Here is a 23,523-nt window from a genome sequence, read left to right as displayed (position 1 = left end):
ATATAGCACAACTCTAATACAGGAAGAAAAAAGAGGAAAAAAAACAATATTTTTTTAAAAAAATGGGAGTTTCAGGAGGAAAAATGTTTTTCCTGTGGGCAGCCAATGGCTCTGCTTCCCCTCCCCCCAGGTCTGAGGAGCTTCAAACTCTGGCCCAGTAACTGTACTGGGAATTCACAGGACCCACAGTGGGTTCATGCACACCCAATCTAATTACACCTAAAGTGCAGCTAATCTACTAATATCTGTGGAGTTCACCCAAGACCATATTCCATCCTTTGGTGCTTGAGTTACCCCAACGGTGTGGGTCATATTGTTGTTGGCAACCGTCTGTGTCAGGAGACACAGGGTGTGAGTTGCGGGGTGAAGTCAAGCCATTAAAGAGTTAGGATGCCTGCTGTGGCTGTAGAATCCGACACAGATATATTGTGGCAGCTGGGGCAAATGAAGGCATCTGGATGTGTTGATGCAAGTGCACCATGGTGCTCCTTCTTTCTGCTCTCCTCCTCTGTTGAGGATGTATGACCTGAATGACTGTCTCCAGGCACTACAGCCATCTGCAAGGGATTCCCACACAGCAGTGTTAGCATCGCCAGCCTTCATGCCAGATTTGCAGACAACGTTCTAACACAGAGTTGGTCTTCCAATGGCCCTGGTGCCTGAAGCCAGCTCTTCATACAGCACATCTTTTGGGAATCCTGCCAACTTCCATTCTTGATCAAAGCATGTAATTCCCCAAATGAATAATATATGCGATTTGTTTAAAGAAACAACTACCAATTATATAGTATATTTGGAAATGTGTGTGTATATATACACACACACACATTTCTACTCCTTCATATTTTGCATTATCAGGGCACTGTTCAATGTTGAAACAGAAGAGAAAGTGCATGGCAGATTAATCATCCAAAACCGAAGACTAGGAACCAGAAACACATAATGAAGTTTAGAAAGCTCCCTCTACCTGAATCGCCAGAATTCTTCTTGCTCCACAGTATAGTTGATGTGTTTCATGGACCAGGTGGTACCTCTACTGTTTCCTAGCCAAACATCATAGCCAGCATCAGCCAGTACGAAGCCCAGGCTGTTGTTGTCCAGATTTGCCACCCAGTTACTGCCAGAGCAAAACATGCCATGTTGCAGAAACACTACGTGCTTTGGATCTGAAACAGAAGTGTTTTAAGTATAGTCATAAGAAGTAACTTCTGTGTCTTTTTCCAAACAAGACAGTGATCCATCAGAACCTTGAATGGCATTGTTGTCATTCAATATTGCAAGTAGCAGCCAGTAAGGTGGTGCAGGTAGGGCACTGTTGCTCTCATGGCTTCCCAACAAACTGGGTTTCTGGTGCTTACGGAGAGGGAGAGGGAAGGAAGCAGTGAATATTGGCACAGCCAATCCAATTCTCCCATCTCTGCATGCCATACCAAGACAAGCTCCCCCAACTTTGCACCTCCCCTCTTCCTCTCAATGAGCTCCAGTGAAGTGAAGTGTTGGGAAATCAAGAGAGCATTGGTACCCCACATATGCCATTTCACTGGAAGCTACTGCATATCACCCACTATAAACTTGGGGCACAGAGCATGCATGGCCAGCAATTTCACATGTCTGGAATAAATCACTCCTGAATGCTATATGAAAAATTAGAGGTCCCTCCCTCCAAAGAAATGTTTTATTGTTTTTACTTATTTGTAAAAGACGTAACAGTCAATACTGAACCATTCCAGCAACCTGCCATAGAAGCACCAAATGTCTATTTAATTGCATTTAACTTTTAAGTCATTTCAGTTTTTATTTTTTTATTTTAAAAAATATACATTTATACATGTTTTTTATTTTAAAAAATATACATTTATACAAAGGGACGCAGGTGGCGCTGTGGGTTAAAGCCTCAGCGCCTAGGACTTGCCGATCGAAAGGTCGGCGGTTCGAATCCCTGCGGCGGGGTGCGCTCCCGCTGCTCGGTCCCAGCGCCTGCCAACCTAGCAGTTCGAAAGCACCTCCGGGTGCAAGTAGATAAATAGGGACCGCTTACCAGCGGGAAGGTAAACGGCGTTTCCGTGTGCGGCTCTGGCTCACCAGAGCAGCGATGTCACGCTGGCCACGTGACCCGGAAGTGTCTCCGGACAGCGCTGGCCCCTGGCCTCTTAAGTGAGATGGGCGCACAACCCCAGAGTCTGTCAAGACTGGCCCGTATGGGCAGGGGTACCTTTACCTTTACCTTTACATTTATACAACACTCTCTGTTTTTGTTTGTAACAAAAAAGAAAATGATAGCAACTGAAGCAAAGATACATTGTATACCTCACAATACACATAACACTACAATTTATGAAAAAAAGAAAAAAAGAAAGAAATTGAAAAAAATAAAAAGAAAATAAAGAAGAGGAAAAGGTAGTTGAGGTTTTACAAAGACTTCCAAACATTCTCATTGTACATTATCTGTTAAATACACTTTTACCACTCAGTTACTTATTTTTTTTATTTTTTTTATCATATTTCTATTTAAATTGTCAATTAGCTTTATATACTACAAGGCTCAGTCTAAGTCTGCCAAGAGATTACCCTTTATACAAGATCCTACAAACAAGAAGGGAAAAGAAATTCAGAACTGAAGGAGAAGAGATCATAATAATGAAAGAAGTCCCACTATGTTTACTAAGAAAAAGAGACAAATACCACTCTCTGACTGGAGCCCTAAAAGCGAAATCAATATTTTATAAATGGGAATTTCCTGAAGGACTGTCCTTTAATTTTAAAGGGAAAAGAAGGAAATTCGAAACAGTAGAAGAGTCAGAAATTTTCGCTAGAAAACTTCTGCTTTTACCACAGCTGCAACAATGTGAGCTCCGATTGCAGTAAGCAAGTCGAGGCGTACACCGGTACTGTGAGGGGCAACGTTTGGCTAAACGACCCCTGAAAAGGCTTGGAAGGAAGCTCAAGCCAAAGGAACTTCGGCAGTGTCTCTTTGGAGTCCCGGCACCCCTCACCAAAAGAAAAACGGCTGAGGGGGGAATCCAGGCACAGAGAAGAACATCAAACAGACCGGTGTAAAGCCTCACATCACTAAACCAATGACAAGATGGTAAAATCTCTATTTCTATATTAAAATAAATGTAAAGTGGTAGCAGCAGCAATAAAACCTAAAAGGAAATAAGACAACAACAAGAAGAAAGGAACTCGGGGGGGGGGGGGATCCCTCACAGAGTGAGTAAACCCAAAACAAAATAAAGAGTAAAAATAGCAGAGGGGAAATAATGCAACCATGAAAGTAAAGGGAAGACAGAAGAACAGAAAAAATAGAGAGAGAGTGTAAAGAAATCACTCAGATTGCAATTAAACTATTTGAAAAGCACACTATCTGAAACGGACTTACTAGAAAGTGCAAAGCGGTGCAGGCTGCCTGTTATTGTTATTGTTATTGCCTGTTATTGGAGCTGGGTAGAGTAAAGCAGCCACTTTGAAATTGAAGGTCCTTGAAGGGAAGATAAAGACAAAGGAATAAGGAACGCTGTGGGGTACGGAATACAGAAGAAGAAGAAGAAGAAGAAGAAGAAGAAGAAGAAGAAGAAGAAGAAGAAGAAGAAGAAGAAGAAAGATTGTAAAATTTAAATTTATTTAATTAGGATGTCAAAATGGTGCTGAAATTATGGAATTGGCACATTAATGGGATAAATGATAGGAAAAAGTGAAATAAAATTGGACAATATTTAAAAAAGGGAAATTTGGACATTATATGTTTACAAGAAACACATGTGGCAAGAAGACATAAACGAGTTTTGATCAATAAAAGATTAGGAAATGAATTTATATCGTCAGATAAAAACAAAAAGAGAGGGGTTGTATTGTACATAAGAAACAAAATTGAAACTCAGCAAATCTTTAAAGATGAAGAAGGAAGAATAATTGCAGTCCAGATCAAGTGGCAAGGTGAAAAAATAATAATTGTCGGGATCTATGCACCAAATGGAAATAAGACTGATTTTTACAAAAAATTGGAACAAAAACTGTTTATTATATGAACCAAAAATTATACTAATGGGAAATATGAACGGAGTAGTGCGTTTTTCCGCTCTCCCGGGAAGGCAGGCAGGGGGGAGCAAAGACTTTCGCCCCCCGCTGGCCTTCAGAAGAGGGACCTATCCTGGACTGCTTTTAAAATGCTGGCGGTGGGGAGCAAAGCCTGCCTTCAAAAGCCATCCGGGGGCTTTTAAATCGCCCCGGGACAGTCCCCCCGGGAAGGCAGGCAGGGGGGGAGCAAAGACCTTCGCCCCCCGCCGGCCTTCAGAAGAGGGACCTATCCTGGACCGCTTTTAAAATACTGGCGGTGGGGAGCAAAGCCTGCCTTCAAAAGCCATCCGGGGGCTTTTAAATCGCCCCGGGACAGTCCCCCCGGGAAGGCAGGCAGGGGGGGACAAAGACTTTTGCCCCCCGCCCGCCTTCGGAAGAGGTCCTGGACCTCTTCTGAAGGCCGGCGGGGGGTAAAAGTCTTTGCTCCCCCCCGCCTGCCTTCAAAAGCCATCGGGAGAGCAGAGAATCGCAACGCATTTTTCCGCTCTCCCGGGAAGGCAGGCAGGGGGGAGCAAAGAGTTTCGCCCCCCGCCGGCCTTCAGAAGAGGTCCAGGACCTCTTCTGAAGGCCGGCGGGGGGCGAAAGTCTTTGCCCCCCCCCGGCCTGCCTTCAAAAGCCATCCGGGATAGCGGGAAGCGCTTCCCTGCTATCCTGGACCGCTTTTAAAATGCTGGCGGTGGGGACAAAGCCTGCCTTCAAAAGCCATCCGGGGGCTTTTAAATCGCCCCGGGACAGTCCCCCCGGGAAGGCAGGCCGGGGGGGGGGCAAAGACTTTCTCTTCTGAAGGCCGGCGGGGGGCGAAGGTCTTTGCTCCCCCCCCCCGCCTGCCTTCAAAAGCCATCCGGGATAGTGGGAAGCGCTTCCCTGCTATCCCGGACCGCTTTTAAAATGCTGGCGGTGGGGAGCAAAGCCTTTCGCCCCCACCGGCCTTCCTGGACATCTTCTGAAGGCCGGAGGGGGGGGAAGGCTTTGCTCCCCACCGCCAGCATTTAAAAGAGGTCCCCAGAGATTTCCCTATGGGCTTTCTTCTTGCGAAGCAAGCCCATAGGGAAAATCGTCTAGCGAAGAGACGCAAAAACCGAAAAACCCTTTCGTCTTGCGGGTTTTTCATCTTGCGAGGCATTCGTCTTGCGGGGCACCACTGTACAGTCATTTATACAATAACAAAGAGAAAAATAATATGAGGAAAATAGAAAGATTCTTAAAAGAAAAAAAGATGCAGAAGTTCCCGACAGAAAAGAAAGGCTGAACGCCCCTATAGAAACGGAAGAGGTTAAAGAAGTCATAAAAGAGTTGAAAAAAGAGAAAGCTCCAGGACCAGATGGATTTACAGCAAGTTATTATAAGGAAATGAGACACATCCTGTCTACACCATTGAGAGAAGTTATGAATAATATTCTTAAGGACAGAGAAATGCCGGAGACGTGGAAAGAAGCTTTTATTACACTTCTTCCAAAACAAGACTTGGATTTGACTCAAGTTAAAAATTAGAGGCCTATTTCATTGTTAAATACGGATTATAAAATCTTTGCAAGTATCTTAGCAAAGAGGTTGAAAAAGGTGTTACAAGAAGTTATACATAAAGATCAAGTGGGTTTCCTTCCTGGCAGACAGATGAAGGATAATATAAGGAATATAGTCAATCTGTTAGAATATCTGACAGCCAGGAATGAGAAACAAGCAGTGTGGATTTGTGGATGCAGAAAAGGCCTTTGATAATATATTTTGGGACTTTATGTTAAAAAATTTAGAACACATGGAGGTGGGGAATGAATTTTTTAATGGAATAAAAGCAATATACACTGAACAAAGAGCTAAGCTGATTGTAAACAATATGACTACGGAAGAATTAAAAATATCAAAAGGTACGAGACAAGGATGTCGTCTTTCACCATTGTTATTCATAATGGTTCTGGAGATTTTCCTAAATTCAATAAGGAGAAATGAAGAAGAAGAAGAAGAAGAAGAAGAAGAAGAAGAAGAAGAAGAAGAAGAAGAAGAGGAGGAGGAGGAGTTTGGATTTGATATCCCGCCTTTCACTCCCCTTCAGGAGTCTCAAAGCGGCTAACATTCTCCTTTCCCTTCCTCCCCCACAACAAACACTCTGTGAGGTGAGTGGGGCTGAGAGACTTCACAGAAGTGTGACTGGCCCAAGGTCACCCAGCAGCTGCATGTGGAGGAGCGGAGACGCGAACCCGGTTCCCCAGATTAGGAGACTACCGCTCTTAACCACTACACCACACTGGCTCTCTTTTATGAAGCAATAAAAGGTATGTCAGTAGGCCGTAATGAATATAAAGTAAAAGCCTTTGCTGATGATCTGGTAATAACAGTGGAAGAACCGCCGGAAAGTTCAAAAGTTGTTTTGGAGGAAGTTGAACAATTTGGTCAAGTGGCAGGGTTTATATTGAATAAGAAAAAAACTAAAATGTTAGCAAAAAATATGGATCAAGGTATGATAGAAACAATGCAACAACAAACAGGGATAGAAGTGGTGAAAAAGGTTAAAATACCCGGGAATCTGGTTAACCCCAAGAGTATTGATTTGTTTCAGAATAATTATGTGCCAGTGTGGAAGGGAATAAAGAAAGATCTAGAGGTGTGGGGCCGAATTAAGTTATCCTTTTGGGGGAGAATTTCAACGATTAAGATGAGTGTGCTGCCAAAGATGTTATTCTTATTTCAGACAATTCCAATAATTAAGGGGACAGCGATACTTAAAGAGTGGCAAAGAGCAATTTCAAGATATATCTGGCAGGGTAAGAAGCCAAGAATTATGTCTAAGTTATTAACTGATGCGAAAGAAAGAGGCGGCTTCACCCTGCCAGACTTGAAATTATATTATGAAGCTTCATGTCTCTGCTGGTTGAAAGAATAGATAAAGTTAAAAAATACTGAGTTATTGGACTTAGAAGGTTTTGATAACAGATTTGGCTGGCACGCATATCTATGGTGTGAGAAAAGAAAGATTCATAAAGGTTTCGAAAACCACATCTTTAGAAGATCTCTCATAGAAATATGGGAGAGATATAGAAGTTTATTAGAATCAAGAACTCCCCACTGGCTATCTCCATTAGAAGTTATGAGTCTTAAGAAAGTCAATATGAGGGGGAACTGGATTACATTTAAAGAATTGATTATAAAGGAAGGAGGAAAATGGAAAATGAAATCCTATGAAGAAGTGAAAGAGTATGTGTATGATTGGTTGCATTATTATCAGGTTAACGAAATGTTTAAAAAGGACTTAAAAGAAAGAGGTTATGAGGTAAAAGAATCGAAATTTCAAATAGAAATAATAAACAATGAAAATAAAATTTTGTCCAAGATGTATAAAATGTTGCTAGACTGGTATACAAAAGATGAGGAAGTTAAATCAGTTATGATACACTGGGCCAGAGATTTGGGTTATAATATACAGTTTAATGATTGGATAAAACTGTGGAATGAAAATATAAAATTTACGGCATGTACTGTGTTAAAGGAAAATGTTATGAAAATGATTTATAGATGGTACATCACACCTGTGAAACTGGCAAAAATGTATAAAACATGTAATAAGTGTTGGAAATGTGAAGAAAAAGAAGGAACATTTTATCATATGTGGTGGGATTGTAAGAAGGTGAAGGGCTTCTGGGAAATGATATATAATGAGATGAAAAAGATGCTGAAATATACGTTTGTTAAGAAACCAGAGGCTTTTCTTCTAGGAATAGTAGGAAATGAAATAAATAGAATGGACTGTAAACTTTTCCAATATGCAGTAACAGCAGCGAGAATATTATTGGCCCAAAAATGGAAACAGGAATGACTGCCGACGCTCGAAGAATGGAGAATGAAACTGATGGAGTATGCTGAACTGGACAAACTAACAGGAAAGATCACATATATACGAGATCAAAAGTTCATTGAAGACTGGGGAAAATTTTCAGACTATCTGAAATGTGTATGTGATGAGCAAATAACGCTAGTGGGATTTCAAGAAGTTCTGTAAATGATAGAGGACTATTGTATTGATGAAAACTAAGTGTGTGAAGGTTTATAAAATGCAATATAAAATTAGGAATGCATATTTAAAAATTTGAATAATGGATGATTGTCAGAGAGGTTGAAGGAAGTCTAAAAGAGAAAATATGTGATAAATTTAGATTGGATACTATAAATGTATGTTGGAAAATTGTTAAAAAAATTTTTAAAAAGGAACGCTGTGGGGGCAAGGAGGGGAATTTAACAGATAAGATGGTGTCGAGGGTCTGAAGACGCTGAATATTCACCAAGAAGGAGGAAGAAGGAGGTAGTGACAAAGACAAAATAGTGAAAGAGAGTGAAAGAGAGGTTAGTGAATAGTGAAAAAAGCATGAAATTAGGTTAAAGGTGTGTGAAAGAAAGCAATAGAAGTGGAAAGAAATTGCAATTGAATAGATTGGAAGTCTAACACAAAGGTGGGGTGAGGGGTGGTGGATGGTGATAGGAAAAGGAATTATCTGTGGGGCTGAATGTAGGTATGTTTGTATATATTTAAGGATAGTATGAAATGTATGTTTGTATGCTTGTATATTCGCAATATATGTGTATTTTATAATAAAAATAATTATTTTTTTAAAAAAAAGAATATTACAAAAAGCTAGAAGAAAAATTACTAGCCCCACTACAGGAAATAATGAACCAAACATTTGAAAAATACCTGGGGGCCACTAGGGGGCGCATTGGAAGATGGCCGACAATACCATCTCTCCGACCCACACGGGGTAATTAAGAGGCTGTTATGGGAGTAGGCAGCCTCCCTTGTTGCCCCAAGCAAATGGGGAACACTGCCCTTGCCTGCTGTGCCCATAAATCACCCCCTAATTCAAAAGAAGGGGGTGAGGGCCCTAGGCAGAATGCCCCCGTGTGGACCTCGGATCTCCTGGACGCTGTCTCTGATCGCGCACTAGTTGCAGCAATTTGGAATAATTAATTACAAAAGAAGCAAATGCACATATTTCAAGTGAAGAAGGGGAGTGAAGTCTGCTAATTTAAGTGACCTCTGCGAAAAAAGACGACGGGCTGGAGAAACAGGAATATTTTACGATGAAGATACACCTAAGGCGGGGTATGTTGACAACAGGGCTGAATGGGGGGGGACCTTTTTTACTTTCCTTCTATGTGACTTACAAGAACCCCTCCTCATTAGAACCGTCGGTTGAACTGACCCAAGCAGGATGATTAAGGTCTGTGTGGAGATAAACTTTAACCAAAAGTATACTTTATGGAGACCGAGAAGCAATAAGAGCTTTTGGGAACGGCGCAGCAATTAATTCGGAGTCGCCATCGTGCCAAAGGATTTATAGCCGGGAGGAAGAATGGACTTGTTTTCAGACTGCATTCCTAGTGAATCTCCTCAGAGGTTTTGAGAAAGGAGGCAGATTGGTGAAGATTAATGACTCTAAGACTGTTTTGATGTATGGAAGTGATGATATATGGAAAACGTCTGGATATGGCTACTGGATAAAAACAATAATATCCACGCAGGATTACAAACTGTTCTAACCAGCTTGCGGAGACTATCAGAGGTCACAAAGAGAAAGGAAAAATATATGAAAATAACAACAAGAGATGTGGAAAATAATAAGAAAGGACTGGATAGTACTGTGAACATCATAAGGTTAGATTTGTGGACATTAAAACAGCAGTAAGAAGCAAGAAGTTGATTGGATCCCTTCGCAACTTGAAATATGGGTACCCCCAACAAAAAATTAAAATTCGGCTGTGTAATTTGGAATTTATGTAATTTGGTTTGATTTGATGTGATTGGTTGGTTAATAAAAAATCATTCTTAAAAAAAGAAAAAGGGAAAATACCAGACTCCTGGACTGAAGCATATGTTACATTAATACCCAAAGCAGACAGGGATCTCAAACTAATTCCCATCTACAGGCCAATATCTTTACTAAATTGTGACTATAAACTTTTTGCTGAAATAATTGCAAATAGATTAAAAGATATATTAAAAGAAATAATAGACCCCAATCAAGCAGATTTCTTACCAGGGAGACAAATATTGAGTAACACCAGGAATGTTGTAGATATTTTGGACTATTTAGAATTTAAAACTGATAAAAAAGCAGCACTTTCCTGCTGGATGCGGAAAAAGCATTTGATAATGTCTCCTGGCATTTTATGAAAAAGCAACTAGAAATATTGGGAGTAGAAGGGCAAATGGGAAAGGCAATAGAAGCGATATACCAACAACAAAAAGCAAGGTTAATTATAAATGGAAACCTGACTGAAGAATTTCCAATTACAAAGGGGACAAGACAGGGTTGCCCCATTTCACCCCTGTTATTTATATTAGCTTTGGAAGTTTTGTTGCAAAATCTTAGAAAAGATAAAAGGAATTACAATTGGGGGGGGGGAATCATATGAAGTTAGAGCATTCATGGATGACTTGATAATAACAACACAAGACCCAAAAGAATGTATCCCAGAAGCGCTAGAAGTAATTAAAGCATACGAAAAAGTGGCAGGTCTGAAGGTAAACTACCAAAAAACTAAGATATTGTGGTTTGTACGACTCCGCTGTTTTATTTGATTTGTTTTGTTTTGTTGTGTTGTGTTTCATTATGGGTGTAAAGCCGAATAAACATTTGTTGTTGTTGTAAGATATTAACTAAAAATCTAAATATGGAGGGGGGAGAGAAATACAACAGCTGACAGGATTAACGATTAAAGGCAAGGTAGAATACCTAGGGATCTGGATATCAACAAAGGGTATTAAACTTTATGAAGATAACTACACCAAAGTATAGAAAGAGAATAAGGAAAATATGGAAAACTGGACAAGAGTATAACTCTCTCTATGGGGCAGAATCTCGGTAGTTAAGATGAATATACTTCCCAAAATGATCTTTTTATTTCAAACAATTCCGATACTGGGAGGGATGAAGTGTTTTCAGGAATGGAAAAGAGATAAGGAAACCAAGAATAAAATACCAACTATTAACAGATAAAAAACACTATTTGAGGTTGAATCCTGACAAGACAGAAGTACTGTTTTGGGGGGACAGGAGGCGGGCAGGTGTGGAGGATTCCCTGGTCCTGAATGGGGTAACTGTGCCCCTGAAGGACCAGGTGCACAGCCTGGGAGTCATTTTGGACTCACAGCTGTCTATGGAGGCACAGGTCAATTCTGTATCCAGGGCAGCTGTCTACCAGCTCCATCTGGTACGCAGGCTGAGACCCTATCTGCCTGCGGACTGCCTCGCCAGAGTGGTGCATGCTCTGGTTATCTCCCGCTTGGACTACTGCAATGCACTCTACGTGGGGCTACCTTTGAAGGTGACCCGGAAACTACAACTAATCCAGAATGCGGCAGCTAGACTGGTGACTGGGAGCAGCCACTGAGACCATATAACACAGGTCTTGAAAGACCTACATTGGCTCCCAGTACGTTTCCGAGCACAATTCAAAGTGTTGGTACTGACCTTTAAAGCCCTAAATGGCCTCGGTCCAGGATATCTGAAGGAGCGTTTCCACCCCCATCGTTCTACCTGGACACTGAGGTCCAGCACCGAGGGCCTTCTGGCGGTTCCCTCACTGCGAGAAGAAAGGTTACAGGGAACCAGGCAGAGGGCCTTCTTGGTAGTGGCGACCTCCCTGTGGAACGCCCTCCCGCCAGATGTCAAAGAGAACAACAACTACCAGACTTTTAGAAAACATCTGAAGGCAGCCCTGTTTAGGGAAGCTTTTAATGTTTGATGTATTACAGTATTTTAATATTTTTTTGGAAGCCGCCCAGAGTGGCTGGGGAAGCCGAGCCAGATGGGTGGGGTATAAATAATATATTATTATTATTATTATTATTATTATTATTATTATTATTATTATGAAACTAAATCAACTCCCACAAAAAACTAAATTAAATAAAAAATATAACAACCAACTCATGACTTGCAGTCAACATGGACTGTGAACCACTTACTCTAGCTTCCCTTTCTCCCTGCCACCATACTTTTTCATTTTTCTAATAGCTCAGGAAAAAAGTAAAATATGCTTGACCACATCAATTTATACAGCCTATCTCTTTCAAATTTATAGGAAAAATAGAACAAGGACACACTCAGAAATCATAAGAATAGTCACACATTACCAAACAAATTCACTATGTGTTCTTGCAATAACTCAAACTTTTGCAAAGCAAGAAATTGTCATATTATAATGAAAATTCCCCACACTATTGAACATTTATATATATGCACACACACAAATTATAACTCCAAACACAAACTCACCCTTGTTTGACTGATTTCTTTTCCCATGAGGAATTCTGTTAATACTCAGGATATACCCATCGTCTGTCACCACTTCATATTCCTCACTGGGATAGCCTCTGAAAGAAATAATTTCGCTCTGCGAGGCCAAGAGAGTTTGGTTGAGAAGGTTATAAAGTGGCTAAAAAATGCCTAAACACTTATTTTCACAGAAAACAATTGGTAACTAGAGTACGCAGATAGGTGAAAAGCCAGTTAAAGTAGTAAGATTGTGAATGTGCCAAATACAATCAGTTGTTTGCCAGTTCAAAAGAAATCTAAGAATTGATTTCCTGCCTCCCTCTGGCATAATTAGAAATGAAGGGAGCCTTCTGTTGCTGAGGGTCTTGGTGTACCCCTTAAATATTTTTCTTCTTGCAGTTCAGCAATTATAATGAACTCTGCAAGATGCTAAAGTTGCCACTGTTGGAGCAACTAAATGAAACTCACAGAGCACTGGCGTTCCATGAAGCACAAGCTGGGAACTACTTTAGGCTGCTTATTCTTTTAAAGAAAATGTTGTAAGCTATGCTGAGCAATCATGCATTGGCAAGACAAAGTATGTATTCAAAATAAAATAATAATAAAGACTTTCTTGCCCTCTAAAATCCCAGCAGCCCATTAAAAAAATGAACTTCAGTTATATGGAGTATAGCACCATTAAGCATCACTTATTGCCAAAGATTCCTTGAGGTAAGAAGACAGGAAAGAAAAGGTTAATGGCTTACAATATTCATAGTAGCTTCTGGATTTACTTTTCTTCTTTTAAAAAATATTTCTGAAGTAAGGAGGACTAGGACAAGGCCTGCCCCCAATATGAAGAGCCACATCCTTGACTTGCCTGGAAACAGATCCATATTCCAGCACAGATATATGACTCCTGCTCCACAAAGCTAGATTGAAGCAACTGTCGATGAGATGCACTTCATTATATTCCAATGGAAGAAATTACAGGTGGCTTAAATAGCTTGCCATTGTTGGTCAATTACAAGCAATGCCTACCTGGTGAGAAGAATTTTTTTAATGTAACGATGTGATGGAATTGTCCCTTGCTCAACTTCCAACCTACTCAGAAGTCATTTCCACTGAGTTCATGCAAGTGAGCCTTGATAAACCTGCTTAATCTCAGGACCATGCTTTCAAGCCCTATATTGGGCAAAAAGATTCCTGGGTTTTATGAGAAGAACTCCATGGTCCCTTCCAACTCAACAGTTTTACGAATCTTACGAAACTCTTTCCTTGGATCTATGCTCTCTTTTCATTTGCCATCGCAGTTCATCTGCTGACCTGATGAGTAAAAAGAAAAGAGAAAAACCACACCAAAGTCTCCCAAGTAAGCAGAGCACTCAGGAAGTAGGAGAAGAGATCCTCTTGTGGATTGGAAACTGCTAAGAAACAGGAAATCTTGATTTCATATACTGTACAAGCTCCTGGGGTCTGTCCTGACAGTGATTGAGATCATGGGGTCATAGTAGATCGCTTGCTAAAGATGTTGATTCAGTGTGTGGCTGCTTTGAAGGGGGGAAAGGTGGATTTCATGCTGGGGATCATTAGGAAAGGGGCTGTAGATAACGCTCCCAATATCATAATGGCATTAGGATCCAAGAACCCGTTGAGGTGCTAGGCCAGTATTTGGAGACAGTGACAAGCAAGATGTGGATCAATTTTTTAAAAACTGAATTCTGAAAGAACATAAGTGCTATGTGTTTCAAGTTCTCCAGTCTGGAAAGTGTGAAGATGGACTGTTCAATATGGAGCTGCAGTCTCCTGAAAGGAATAGACTTATTGTTTAGGGATTATCCTGTATTATTTCAATCTGTGCTACATAGGCTGCCCCTGAAGATGATTCAGAAACCTCAACTTTACAAAAGGAAGCAGTCAGGTTATTGGCTAAGATTGCGTATACAACCTGTTTTAAAATACATGGGTACAGGGATCTAGGCCCAATTCAAGGTGCCCACATTAGTGTTTAAAGCACAGAATGAATTAGGCCCCAGAATATCTGAAATATCACAGATCCTTGAAAATGAAATCAGCAGATGGGGCCTGCTTGGTAGCAGAGGTTCGGGGTGGTGAGTGCCTAGGAGAGCACAATCTCCCTGGCAGCTTCTATTCCTCACAAAAGTGCATCTGCCATCTTATTTGTATAGTTTCCATCATATGGTGAAGACGTATCTTTTTGCCCTGGCCTTTGACATCTGAGATATACATTTTCTTTTAAAGTGCTCAGGTTAAAGGTTTGGTGTGCATAAAATGTGATGTTTGTATGCATGGAAGTTAACTTGTCTACCAGTGTGTATTTGGAAAGCAGAGAAGTTTGCAATTCAGGGAGATGGTCCATTCCAGGTGAAAGTGAAAGCCTAGTGGGGTGGTTTTTTCCCCATTCCAGAGGGTTTAGGCTACCTAATGACTCATTACAAGCAGATCCCTCATCAGCAGAAAATTTAAACCTGAAAAGTCAACATCCTTGTATTGTGGGAAACTGGCAGAAAAATTGCCAGCTCAGCATGTTGGGAGAAGGGTTTGTGAGCGTCCATCTGTCTTGAGGGACAATGTAACAGGATATGCAAAACCCGTAGTTAGAAAGATCCTAGATTGGGAAGTTCCTATTGCCTTTTGAATCTAACAATGTTGCCAGTTTCTGCTTAACTCCAAATACCTCTCTGAAACAAGCTATTATATTAAGCAAGTTGATGCTATCTGCTGTCACCAGATAGAGCTGGCCTTCCCATCCTTCCCCTCCTCTTGTCCCCATCTTTCCCCTCCTCTTGTCCCCATCCATCCCCTCCTCTTGTCTTGATGGCCTTCTTCACCCTGGTGTAACTACACCTTTATTCCCTGCCATTATAAGTACTAAACACAAATTTAAACAATAATTTCTTTTTCTGTCCACCAGGGGTCGCAATTTCAGAAATTAAATTTGGAAGCTGTAATTTAACTAGATTCCATCAGATGACATGCAAGATCACTTCTTTGACTCCAGATCCCTTGAGCATATATATGTAAATTTAAGATTTTGTTTTATTTGCTCCAGTGTGTATCAGTTTACACTTGCTTGGATTGAATTGCCTTTACCATTTCACTGCCTCTGTGAAGAGATCATTTTGAATCCATTTATTCTTAACTCTTTTCTTTCTGTTTCTTAACAGTTACTAACCCACAAGATGACCTCTTCTCCTACTCTAATACGCTTACCAGGAAGCCTTTGGCATGGTGTGATTTACTCACGAGGTCAGAAGATGAATTGCAATGGAGATTAAAAAGTGTGCATAGATTTAAGGGAAGAGTTTCATAAACTAAGTTAGAATGATTTAAAAATCAAACCACAGACCAAACCGTTTTTTAAATGCTATTTTATTCATGGATTATGAAGAATTCTCACTTTTATGGTCCCCATTTTCAGCTGTGAATTTCATCTCTGTGTAGCAGTTGGAAAAATGCACTTCAGTTCATCAATGCAAGAAATAAACAACCCACGTACAATCATTTGAACAGAGTTCATGATGCAAATATATAGATTTGTGAAGTTACAAAAAGTGGCTTCCCATAAGTTATAAGTAAAAAAAAAAGTAAAAAAACAAACAAACCCTATTCACACCATTTCAGTCTTGTGACCATTACTCTAATATAGTTAATACCTTAAGATTGCAGATGTGCAGAAAAAGGATCACCTCACATCATTGTGACATCAGGAGATGGAAAGATGGAGGAGATAAGATTCCAGCCGGCAGATCAGATCCACTTCCCACCACTGCTCTATTTTTTTTTTTATTATTATTATTATTATTATTATTATTATTATTATTATTATTATTATTATTATCCTGTCCATCTGGCTGGGTTTCCCAGCCCCTCTGGGCGGCTTCCAACAGAATATTAAAAATACAATAAAACATCAAACATTAAAAACTTCCCTGAACATGGCTGCCTTCAGATGTCTTCTAAAAGTCAGATAGTTGTTTATTTCCCTGACATCTGATGGGAGCGCAATCCAAAGGGCTGGTGCCACTGCCAAGAAGGCCCTCTGTCTAGTTCCCTGTAACCTCACTTTTTGCAGTGAGGGAACCGCCAAAAGGCCTTCGGCGCTGGACCTCAGTGTCCGGGCTGAACGATGAGAGTGGAGATGCTCCTTCAGGTATACTGGGCCAAGGCCATTTAGGACTTTAAAGGTCAGCACCAACACTTTGACTTGTGCTCAGAAACGTACTGGTAGACAATGTAGGACTTTCAGGACCAGTGTTATATGGTCTCGGTGGCCGCTCCGAGTCACCAGTCTAGCTGCTGCATTCTGGATTACTTGTAGTTTCTGGGCCACCTTCAAAGGTAGCCCCACATAGAGCGCATTGCAGTAGTCCAAGCGGGAGATAACCAGAGCATGCACCACTCTAGCAAGACAGTCTGTGGGCAGGTAGGGTCTCATCCTGCATACTGGATGGAGCTAGTAGACCCCCAACAAAAATTTAAAATTCAGCTGTGTAATTTGGAATTTATGAATTTGGTTTGATTTGATGTGACTGGTCAGTTAATAAAAAATTATTCTTAAAAAAAAACAAAAAAGTCCGAAGGAAAAGTTTCGGTTCCAAAGGGTCCAGCAGTGTCAAAGGACGCTCTCTAGGAGCTCCAAAACTTCCAAGGTAGCCAAGGGAGATCCAAGATTGAACACAGACACAGAGCGCGATCGAGACCCACAGCAAACTGCCTTAAGGGCCTCCAAGCTGTTAAATAGGAGGTCTCCCCCCCCCCCAGGTGTGGGTATTTATCTGCATGGAAAAAATCTGCAGGGACTAAATTAAGTATGAGAAAAATACTGGCTAATGGTTATTTTTAACAAGCATTCCAGGCGATGAACTGAGTTTAATCTGTGATTTGCCTAAAGCACTGGATGCAGAATTTTTAGACTTTATAAATATTTTCTAACAAGAGAGCCAAACTGGAAAGAATTCTAAATATTGTGGAGTGAATGAGAAGAAAGCAGGATGTTGACATTGTGTGTGTTTATAATATATATTCTAAGGACTATTTTTAATTTCCTTTGCTCCTTTTTTACAATTTAAGACACTGACACTGTGGGATTGAATTGTATTTTGTCTGTTTTCTACTTTTTTGCCATCAAGATAGATGGTTAATTTCTCTTTATTATTATTTATTTGGATCTGACGGGGACTAGATATAAACTGGAGCAGGTATAATTTACCGTACTTTTATTTATATATGGATTAAGATGTGGGCTTTTGGGAGAAACTGAAGAAAAGGGAAAAAGAGATTTAGTTTGAAAGACCCCAGAATTAACATAAATAAATGGATAATATCAGGGGCCTTTGAAGCGGCTGAAGAAAGTGTCACACAGCTGAGAGACATGGTTTTTTGTGAATGAAAAAGGAGACTTGTAAAACCTCTGTTTGAGTTTAGAAGGGGCAAAATTGGGTCTAAAGACTTCCTTTTTTATTTTATCCACTTTTTTGTAGCTTGGGAAGCTTTGTGAATAAGTTGTAGTGAAAGAGGGAAAACAGGAAATACCTCCACTAAAGATGCATGGGTTTAGATCATTACATGTGGTGCATAAATGTTATTTCCTGAGGGATTTCCGTACTTTGCATAGACAGCTTAGTAATAGTGTTTGCATTTATAAACATAGGGATTTCTTTCCATGGTGATTTTTTTCAAAGTAGTAGCAGTTTCACTCATCATCACAGACTCATAGTGCTGGTTTCTTGGAGGACTATTTCAGGATCCCAAACTCACTCATAATTCTCCATAAACTCAATTATCTCTTCATACAAGCGCTGTGGGGCATCAAGGCCCAAGAAGAAATCCATGCGTTCCCAGTCAGGAATAAACCTGTGGTAAAATAAGTTTGGGACCTGAGGCAGGAACCAGGCAACATCCTTTGGGGTTGAAAGCAAGTCGTTTCCACTGCTCCAGAGAGCTATTGGAATAGTCATTTGTTTAATTTCATAGGAAGGTGCTGTTTCCTAAAAGAGAGGGGGAAATAACCATTTAAAAAATAGTTTGTAGCTTAGGACTCTGCAAAAACTTCCTTATCAAAACAAACACACATATAAGGGGAATATAAATTGAGCAGTTAATGTGCATAACTGGACAATTGTGCAGATTTACAAGGCATCATAGAGAATGTGCACATAATCCATGAAGAGGAAATTGTGCACATTTCCTGGTTAATATATATAAAGGCTCCAGCAGGCCTAGGGGAATGTGCATAGATTGAGTGACCTTTGTACATTGTCTGGCCATTATGCATAATCTCCAAACTCTGCCAAATTCCACCATAATTGCTCCCTCTAAACCTCCTTGCTCAAACTTCAACTCTCCACATGCGTTGACGGACAGTGCAAGGGCTCCTAGGATTGCTAGGCATTGTTTTGTACCTCTTTTTTTACTTTCTGGGCTCTTTTATGGCCATTTTTGCACTTTTTCTAGTGATGTCTAGGTTTGGCGCAATGTGCGTGTGCATAGTCACAAGTCAATGAAAAGTGCTTAAATTGGTCATTGCCTGTATGTGGAGTTTAATCACAGCGGTACCTTGGTTTACGAACTTAATCCATTGCAGAAGTCCATTCTTAAACCAAGGTGCGCTTTCCCATAGCAGCGGGGGACTCAATTTACAAATGGAACACACTCAACCGGAAGCGGAACATGTTCTTATTCCAAGGCAAAGTTCACAAACCAAAACACCTACTTCCGGGTTTGCAGCTTTCTTAATCCAAGTTGCTCATAAACTAAGCTGTTTTTAAACACTGTACATTCTTTTTATAAAAATAAATTAAAGTCAGAGACTGAACTTATACATAAATGATGCTGCATAACAAAATAGTCCACTGGAGAAGCATAGAACACCAAAATGCATTTTGCATTTCACTTATCCAGAAAGTCTGATTGAAGGACATTAAGAACATCTTATGCAGGCATTTAAATTATCTAAAGAATATGATGGAAGAAGTATAAAAACACCTGTACAAAAAGCTTCATTTTATTCAGATTACTACACAGTTTTTCACATGGTGTGATTATATTCTTTTGATATATGTTCAGTTTATGGAATTAAATATAGATTTTGCTAACATATTTATGGGCATCACAGCCATTATGTTTTCTGTATACACATATATACAGCCTGATTATAAACTTCATTTACGTTTATCACTCTTAACGTTTTTGTTTTACATTGGAACTTCATATTATCCACCATGTGTTATACGAATATCAGCGCTTCCCACCAGTAGCTCTGGCCAAGCCTTACCAGTATCTACCCTGATATAAAGAGAGAGAGAGAGAGAGAGAGAGAGAGAGAGAGAGAGAGAGAGAGAGAGAGAGAGAGAGATTCAAATAATGAAAAATTCTTACTTGCTTGTGGTGAGCCATGTTTACTTCCTTGCTTCCCCAGTCAAAGCCTTTGAACTTCCCGGTCTTCTTACACTGAAAAAGAGGTGTACCATATTTTGAAAAATCAAATGGGAATATGGTGGTGATGATGACACCGCTGCCGCCGATGATGATGATAATAATAATAATAATAATAATAATAATAATAATAATAATAATAATAATAATAATTCTATACCACCCTTCATCCAAGGAACACAGTTCAGTTTACAATATAAAAGCACAAAAACACATAACATAAAAACAAAGGAACGAACCCCCCCAGTTTAAAAGGCCATTGGTGATGTAATTACGGTAGCCAAAAGCCTGGGAGAAGAGGGAAGTTTTTGCCTGGTGCCTAAAGATAAGTAATGAGCCACCCAGGAGAGAGCATTCAAAAAGTGTGCATTCATCACAAAAAAGGCCTGTTCTCATGTTACCATCCTCCAGACTTTTTTGTGGAGGGGGCACATGAAGAAGGGTCTCAGATGATGGTTTCAGGGTCTGGGTCAGTTCCTACGGGGAGAGGCAATCCTTGAGTATAGTGGTACTGAGTCACTTCAAGGCCTTATAGGTCAAAACCAGTACCATGAATTAGGTTCAGAAACTGGCAGCCACTGCGGTTGGGCCAGGATTGGTGTTATCTGCCCAAACTGTCTTGCCCCAGTGTGCAAACTGGCTGCTGAATTCTGCACCCACTGAAATTTCTGAACTGTCTTACAATACTCAAGGCAGTTTACAAGCTGAAGAAACAAAGAATGTAGATTATACATTCTAATGCAATCTAATAATGCAGTCTAATACATTCTAATTATACAATCTAATGCAATACAAAAATGTGATAATAAAACATAACTTTAAAATACGCAACCTATGTCAAATAAAGTAATATTCAATATTCATTAGAATAGTATAGAATAGTATTAAATATCAGCATATAAAAATTAAACAGTAATCCACCCTTAACAATTACAATAAATAATTTCTAAACTACAATCAATAAAACAACAGCAAGCCATAGTGCATAAAACAATACAATACAATAGGCAAGGCAGGTGGAAGAAGGCCTTGTCTGATGAAGTCTCTCCCCTCACAGTTCTTCCTCCAGGCACTGCTTCCTTATGCGGACTTCCAGGGTTGGGGGGTGGGGCAAGGCAGATGGAAGAAGACCAGAGCATAGACAACTGAAGTTAGGCTATCCCTGCCCAGATAGGGTCACAGCTGGGCCATCAGTTGAAGCTAATGGAAGACACTCCTCACCACCAAGACTACCGGAGCCTCATGTGACAGCAAAGGATCCAAAAGTACCCCTAAGTGATGTACCTGCTCCTTCAGTGGGAATGTATCCCATGGGGGATAAAATCAAACCTTAAGGAACCCCACATTCAGTGGCGTAGCGTGGGGGTGCAGGGGGGCCGGCCGCACCGGGTGCAACATCTGGGGGTTAGGGGGCGCAAATCCATGGGTTAGGGGGCGCAAATTACTTGCCTTGCCCCGGGTGCTGACAACCCACGCTATGCCACTGCCCACATTGAAGGATCCACAGCACCAAATAGCACTTCCCAAGCATTACCATGCAAGTAGGACCAGAACCACTGCAAAGCATAAGCCCCAACTCACAGAGTGAGTGAGTGAGTGAGTGAGTGAGTGAGTGAGTGAGTGCTGCTTAGCCCCAACTCACAGAGTCGCTCCAAAAAGACACCATGGTCAGTGGTATCAAAAGTCATTGAGATGTCCAGGAGAATTAATAGGGACACATCTCCCCTGTCTAGCTCCAACAGAAGTCATCATTTCAGGCAACCAAAGCAGCTTCTGTGCCAGAACTTGGCCTAAAGCCCAACTGAAGTGGATCTAGAATATCCCCAGGCATAAACAGGGATTAGTGAATGAATCAATAGTCATGCTGTAACTCAGGCTATGCAATAATGTTTAACCTCCTCCCTTAGGGAGCAGAACAATGTTGTAAACATCCAAAGATAGATATCGAAAAGCCACTGGTATCATTTCAGCTTCTGCAGTTTTCTAGACTATTCATTCTTAACTGACTTGATATAGTGAGAATGATGGAGATGTGTACTGCCACTTAGGATTTGTCTAATTTACACTTACTTGGAAGTAATTCTCATTTAACTTATGGGCTGCAAATTTCTTTTGTCATGTAATCTGCATTTTCCTTTCTGCTCCGGGCAGCTAGATTACATGGATAAGTAGCTCGGGTTTGTGCAGAAGTGAAATATATTGCAGAGATCAGGAACTTTCACTCCACAAGTCAATCTTATTCTGCCAGGGGACCCAGGTTGGCCCACACACTTTCTCCAAAGACTCCCACCTACTATCCAGCTGAGATTGCAGCTCAGAGAGGCGTTTTCATTGAAAGACTTGGGAAAACAAATCAGCAAGAGGTTTGCATCAGAATCCCAAACAAACACTAAAGGGAGGGACACAAAAGCTCATACCAAGAACTAACTTAGTTGGTCTTTAAGGTGCTACTGGAAGGAATTTTTTTGTTTTGCCTAAAGGGAGGGACTTGCTGCAACTTGCAACTTGCTTTGAAATCCTCCATTGTTACATCAGGTAATTGACAGGTAGGCGGCCCCACCCTGCTGTTAAATGTGGCCTATAATAATAATAATAATATTTTATTTATATCCCACCCTCCCCAGCTGAAGCTAACAACAGTAAACTAATACAGTAAAATCAATTCATTATAAAATCAGTTCAAATCAAATTGATGGCAACCATTGGGCTAGGGTTCTGTGAAGAATTACCAAAGGAGGGGGTCAGGCTGTGCCAGGGCCAAAGGCCTGGTGGAACAGCTCTGTCTTGCAGGCCCTGTGGAAAGATGTCAAGTCCCGCAGGGCCCTAGTCTCTTGTGACAGAGCGTTCCACCAGATCAGAGCCACAGCCTAAAAAGCCCTTGCCATGGTTGAGGCCAGCCTAGCCTCTCTGTGGACTGGGACCTCCAGGATGTTTTTGTTTGAAGACCGTAAGGTCCTCTGTGGGACATAACAGGAGGTGGTCCCATAGGTACGAAGGTCCTAGGCCGTATAGGGCTTTAAAGGTTAAAATTAGCACCTTAAACCTGATCCTGTACTCCACCGGGATGAAACTAATCCTGATAAAAAACTGCCCTGTGGTGTCAAAAGGATTCCCCAACCCTGTTCTTTTCACAGGGCCATGCAGACGTTACCAGTGACTACATTCAAGACCATGTACTCCCAAATCATAGCCCTTCTTGGCCTGCCTTATGCTACAACACATAGCCTTCACTAGCCTGGAGTCCTCCAGATGTTCTGGACTACAATTCTCATCAACCCCAGCCAGCATGGCCTGGCTGATGGGAGTTGTAGTCCAAGCAGGTTGGCAAAGGTTGCAGTTGCACTCACAGCACCTGGGTTATTTATTAAAACACATGTCAACAAAATACCACAGAAAATTAATATTTGTTCATCTACATACAGAGAAAATATATTTTCACTTAAAAGAACAAATCCACTGGGGGAATGATTATATCTGTTGCTGGTGAAATACCACTGTTTGAGTTACAGATAGGTAGCCGCGTTGGTCTGCCATAGTCAAAACAAACAAAAAAAATCCTTCCAGTAGCACCTTAAAGACCAACTAAGTTAGTTCTTGGTATGAGCTTTCGTGTGCTCATACCAAGTGTATCTGAAGAAGTGTGCATGCACACGAAAGCTTATACCAAGAACTAACTTAGTTGGTCTTTAAGGTGCTACTGGAAGGATTTTTTTTTTTTTTAACCACTGTTTGGTAACTTTAAAAA

The 23,523-nt window shown here is 40.7% G+C and overlaps 2 protein-coding genes and 1 long non-coding RNA gene across 3 annotated transcripts in view; 1 reads left to right on the top strand and 2 right to left on the bottom strand.

The window, feature by feature from the left end:
- LOC309370847 (putative lysosomal acid lipase/cholesteryl ester hydrolase) overlaps nt 1–13,310 on the bottom strand; it is a 48,801-nt gene extending 35,491 nt beyond the window's left edge. Inside the window, exons 1-3 of the mRNA XM_081913013.1 lie at nt 13,088–13,310; nt 12,342–12,459; nt 968–1,166 (exon numbers count right to left, since the gene is read on the bottom strand). Of these exons, the coding sequence (XP_081769139.1) occupies nt 968–1,166; nt 12,342–12,459; nt 13,088–13,216 (446 nt within the window). The 5' untranslated portion in view covers nt 13,217–13,310. The remainder of the gene's footprint in view (nt 1–967; nt 1,167–12,341; nt 12,460–13,087) is intronic.
- LOC309370888 overlaps nt 1–23,523 on the top strand; it is a 238,162-nt gene that overhangs the window by 39,530 nt on the left and 175,109 nt on the right. The gene's annotated exons all lie outside the window — the stretch shown is intronic.
- Nucleotides 17,741–23,523, bottom strand: part of LOC309370869 (putative lysosomal acid lipase/cholesteryl ester hydrolase) — a 29,938-nt gene continuing 24,155 nt past the window's right edge. The window contains exons 3-4 of the mRNA XM_081913059.1: nt 19,722–19,793; nt 17,741–18,331 (exon numbers count right to left, since the gene is read on the bottom strand). Coding sequence (XP_081769185.1) covers nt 18,098–18,331; nt 19,722–19,793 — 306 coding nt within the window. The 3' untranslated portion in view covers nt 17,741–18,097. The remainder of the gene's footprint in view (nt 18,332–19,721; nt 19,794–23,523) is intronic.

This window comes from Podarcis melisellensis (assembly GCF_964234715.1).
Source record: "Podarcis melisellensis genome assembly, chromosome: 5".
NCBI lineage: Eukaryota > Metazoa > Chordata > Lepidosauria > Squamata > Lacertidae > Podarcis > Podarcis melisellensis.
The sequence above is the reverse complement of the archived record's forward strand: the minus strand, read 5'-3'. Positions and strand labels throughout refer to the sequence as shown.